A 5,152-nucleotide genomic window follows, 5' to 3' on the forward strand; every position below is an offset into this window, starting at 1 on the left:
GGCACTTGTGATTAACGGCCATATAAATAAATTGTGATTGATTGATGCAATAACTTTAACAACTAACGTTTATGAAGCTAGATGTCAGTTAGCTAAAATACATTCTTAATATTTAGTTTTTTTCGCGCTGTTAAATCGCTACTTCCGGTTTCCGTGTCTACTATAAAAAGATCCGCTTTGGTTTGTTTTTCTGTTTCCTTTTCCTGGGGATTTTACCCTTTCTTTAATGAAAAATGAATTGAAAATACACTGTTTTAGATTTAGTGTTGGCTTTTTAACAAAACAAAAAAAGAAAAACGCTTTTTGTTTAAATTTTAGTTTTTGTATTTTTAAACGATATTAGAATAAACCAATCGTTTTTGTTTTTCAATGTACATTTATAAAAACTAAAAGAACAATGGCCACAAAATACACTGACCTAAAACGGTCCGCGTACCTTCTGTTTATTCTATTTCCAATTCTTAAAGGCAAACAAAAAACAAAATTGGGGCCGTTTTCCGATTTTTAATATACATGGAAGATTTTAAAACAAACAAAAAAATGTTAATTTTCATTAAAATATTGCCATAAAATTGGATTTTGTGCTGTTTTCCTTTCATGGATTTTTATTGTTCCAGATAAACACAAAAATCGAATATGCAAAAATGCGTGGTTATTTGTGTGATGACAAATTGAACCGGAAGCAGTATTTTAGGTCTGCGTACTTTCCGTTCGTTCTATTTCGAATAAAAAAACCAACAACATTTCGGGCCATTTTTTCTATTTTCAAAAGTTGAACAACTATTTAATTACACTTTTTTTTAGAACGACAATAGAACTCCTGCTGAACAAAGGTGTTAGCGTTATGCTAAAAGGAAAAGCTAAAATACTGCTTCCGGTTCAATTTGTCATCACACATCAACACGCATTTTTGCAATTTGGATGAACGTATATTCGATTTTTGTGTTTATCTGGAAAAATAAAAAATCCATAAAAGGTAAAAAAGCACAAAATCACATTTTATGGCAATATTTTTATGTTTGTTTTAAAATCTGCCATATATAATAAAAATCGAAAAACGGCCCTAATTTAGTTTTTTTGATTTGTGTTTAATAATTGGAAATAGAATGAACGGAAATACACGGACCTAAAACGGCCATTGTCTTTTGTAGTATTTGTTTCTATTTCTTTTTATTTTATTTTATTTTTTTTAATTTATTTTGAAACCTTTATTTAAAATATTCAACATTTACAAACAAACAAAGAAATAATAATAGTCAAAACAAGTACAGAAACAGTACACAACAGCGCCAGGGGGTTGAAAACTCAATAAAGCAACTAAAGAAGAATGCAGAAATAAAATAAAATAAAATAAATAAATAAATAAATAAATAAATATATGTAGAAAGCGTTTAAAAGTAAAGTTCTACTTCTTGGCACAAAAAACAGGTCGGGTATTGAGAAACTTACATTTATGAATATACAACTTAGCCAATAGTATAATGAGGTTGGAAAGGTAAAATTCCTTTTCAAATTGTTTTTCATACAGCGTAAATCCAAATGTTTTGTTTCTTTTTCGTCGACAGTTTTGTGTATTTACAGTAACGTCATCAGGACGCGCCAGACGTCAACACAGGAGCATAATGGCGGCGCCTCAGCCGAAGCAGGAGAAGGAGGGCGAAGATTGCTCTTTACTGCCTTTAGTCCATGATATAATTAAATGGTAAGGCCACACATTGATTGTTAATGCACTTCTCTACTGCATAACCTGTTTTTTTTTTACACAATTGTAATGCCCTGGTTGTTGACGTGCAAGCCACAGCTAACGCTAGCTACTAGTTAGCATCTTAGGTAGGCTAACTAGAACACTGTTTTTTAATATCTCAGTGTTTTTCAACCTTTTTTGAGCCAAGGCACATTTTTTTCATTGAAAAAATGTGGAGGCACACCACCAGCAGAAAATATTTAAAAAAATGAAACTCAGCAGCTGATATGGACAATAAAAAGTTGTTCTGTCAAGTGTTGGATAATAATTCAAACCATAACCAAGCATGCATGACTATAGCTCTTGTCTCAAAGTAGGTGTACTGTCATGACTCATTTTGAGTTTTTTTTGGTGTTTTCCTGTGTAGTGTTTTAGTTCTTGTCTTGCGCTCTTATTTTGGTGACTTTTCCTTGTTTTGTCGCTATTTTCCTGTAGACGTTTCATGTCTTCCTTGAGCGCTATTCACCGCACCTATTTTGTTTTAGCAATCAAGGATATTTAAGTTGTCGCTATCCTTCTTTGTGGGGACATTGTTGATTGTCATGTCATGTACGGATGTACTTTGTGGACGCCGTCTGCTCCACACGCTGTAAGTCTTTGCTGTCGTCCAGCATTCTGTTTTTGTTTACTTTGCAACCAGTTCAGTTTTTGTTTCATTTTGCATAGCCTTCCCTAAGCTTCAATGCCTTTTCTTATCGGCACTGGCCTTTTGTTTACTTTTTGTTTAAGCATTAGATACCTTTTTACCTGCATGTCGTGATCACGACAAACCATGTCCCCGACATCTACAAAGCAATTAGCTGCTTGCTGCCACCTACGGATATGGAAGAGTACAACATGGTTACTCTGCCTAGACTCTAGACAGCACCGACACTCAACAATTTGTAGATTAATATTACTGGTTTGCAAAAAATATTTTTGCCCCAAATAGATGAAATTACATATTCTCCCACGGCACACCAGACTGTATCTCTGGTTGAAAAATACTGGTCTAGAGCAGTGGTCCACAATCACCGGTCCGGGGACACATTTGCTACCGGGCCGCAGAGAAACATGAAATAATTTATCAACGACTGCCTTTTTTTCCCAACTGAACTTTTGCCTGTCCCACGAGACACATCAATAAGCTTGTTTCTAGATGTACAATACAACTCCTAATAGGAATTTTCCATTTGTTTTATTTTTTTTATAACTTTGTGACATGATACTATGCACATTAATGAACATATAAAATATAAATGTGACAGATTGTAGCCTAAGGCTGAGGGATGATACTCGAAACCGGTTTTCCCGGTTGTTTGATAAGAAAAGAACCTCGGACTCGAATCCCTTTTTGAGAACCGGTACCCGTTATCGAGACCACTATAGTAAAGGAAAAGAGTTGATTCTTTAATCGAATCCCGTCCCGACCAGAAATGCTCCGTGGGACATCACAATAAATCAGTCACGTAGCTCAGTCATTAGGCGCAGATAGCGAAAGCAGGAGAACAATGGACGGGAAAAAGCGCTCCAAGGTGTAATAAAGTTCAAAACAAAAGCCATAATCCATCGAATAACTTTACTGAGAGATTTTAGCAGGGTAAAACACATGACGAACACTTTTACGACCAACCGGAAACATAGCAACGCACCTCCTTTACGGCAGCTGTCGCAACGTTCTTAAAACAACCGCAGCACATACATATATATATACAACATATCTCCCTTTTTTAACTTTTGTTTTTCTTTCCTTGTAAACAAAACAAAATCACACTGTAGATGTGTTGTCTGTCTAATTATAAATAATGCAGACGAGGCGTGTTGGCTGAGTTCTTGACGTTTACTTTCACAGCGTGGCAACATGCAACACTTTTCGGGGCTACCGCGCATGCTCGTAACTCCCGTTGCATGCTGGGTAGTGTAGTTGTTATATTCTCTAGCTCATAACATTTTTCCCCCATAAAGAAATAATGTTAACTCAATAAAGTGTATTTCTTTTTTTAGCTTTAACTTTTCATTTATTAGCATTGTAACCACATTTGCAAAGAACTTTTCTCTTCATAGAATTTTCTTTCAATAAAGAAATAAAGTGCAAAAATGTCAAAGCATCATAACAAACAGTTATGTCAAATAGCAGCAGAAGTGCACTTTTTGGAGAGCTGTATTATTTTCAGTTTTGTGCCCAAGGGACTGATTTTATTTAACACTATATTATTATTTATACACCTATAGTGATCACAGAGACAGGTTGTTTTTGTGTTACTGTATATATTTGTTTCTCTGAAAAATCCCACTTTAATATACTTTGGGTAACAACAGTCAATATTTATTTATTTTATTTTATTTTTTTAGGTGGGTACCAGTCAATATTTATTTATTTATTCGATTTTATTTTTTTATTATATAATAAAAGTGAGCTTTTGTTAAACCAAATATTGTGTGTTTTTTTCCATATACAACAACCTATCTGGACTCGATAAGAGAATCGATAAGGAATCGGTTCAATAAGAGGATTCGATAATAGGCTCGAACTCGATAATTCCTTATCAAACATCATCCCTATTTCCATCTGCATCTCATTGCAAAGAAACAAGTCCAGGGCTCCCACTAATTCAGCGTTATAGTGAGTTGTACTTTTCGTGCACTTATTTTTGCTGTATTTATCTGGCACAGGTGGAAAGCCGGTCCCTGAAAGTAATTCCTACATTAAACCGGTCCGTGGTGCAAAAAAGGTTGGGGACCGCTCGTTTAGAGCTCGGCAGAGTAACCTTTCATATCAATAGGTGGCAGCGCGTAGATACTTGCTTTATAGATGTCGGGAACATGGTGGGAGGCAGCGTGCAGGTAAAAAGGTATCTAACGCTTAAATAAAAAATAAACAAAAGGCGAGTGCCCCTAAGAAAAGGCATTGAAGCTTAGGGAAGGCTATGCAGAACGAAACTAAAACTAAATGGGCTACAAAGTAAACAAAAACAGAATGCTGGACGACAGCAAAGACTTACATTACAGCGTGTGGAGCAGACGGCGTCCACAAATTGCATCCGTACATGACATGACAACCAACAATGTCCACACAAAGAAGGATAGCAACAACTTAAATAGTGTAGATTGCTAAAAACAAAGCAGGTGCAGGGAATAGCGCTCAAGTAAGACATGAATCTGCTACAGGAAAATACCAACAAAACAGGAAAACCCCCCAAAGTAGGAGCGCAAGACAAGAACTAAAACACTACACACAGGAAAACACCCAAAAACTCAAAACAAGTCACGGCGTGAAGTGACAGGTCATGACAGTACACCTACTTTGAGACAAGAGCTATACTGGTGCATGGTTGGTTATGGTTTGAAGTCATATCTATCAACTGCGAGAATTACTTTTTACTGTAAATATCGGCAGCTGAGTTTAATTTTTTAATGATTTCTGCTGGT

The 5,152-nt window shown here is 35.6% G+C and overlaps 1 protein-coding gene across 1 annotated transcript in view; it reads left to right on the plus strand.

Annotated features, from left to right (window-relative positions):
• The first annotated feature begins 1,570 nt into the window (after positions 1–1,570).
• Positions 1,571–5,152, plus strand: part of med9 (mediator complex subunit 9) — a 4,883-nt gene continuing 1,301 nt past the window's right edge. The window contains exon 1 of the mRNA XM_062036314.1: positions 1,571–1,702. Within this exon, the coding sequence (XP_061892298.1) occupies positions 1,623–1,702 (80 nt within the window). The 5' untranslated portion in view covers positions 1,571–1,622. The remainder of the gene's footprint in view (positions 1,703–5,152) is intronic.

This window comes from Entelurus aequoreus, linkage group LG25, assembly GCF_033978785.1.
Source record: "Entelurus aequoreus isolate RoL-2023_Sb linkage group LG25, RoL_Eaeq_v1.1, whole genome shotgun sequence".
NCBI classification, from domain to species: domain Eukaryota; kingdom Metazoa; phylum Chordata; class Actinopteri; order Syngnathiformes; family Syngnathidae; genus Entelurus; species Entelurus aequoreus.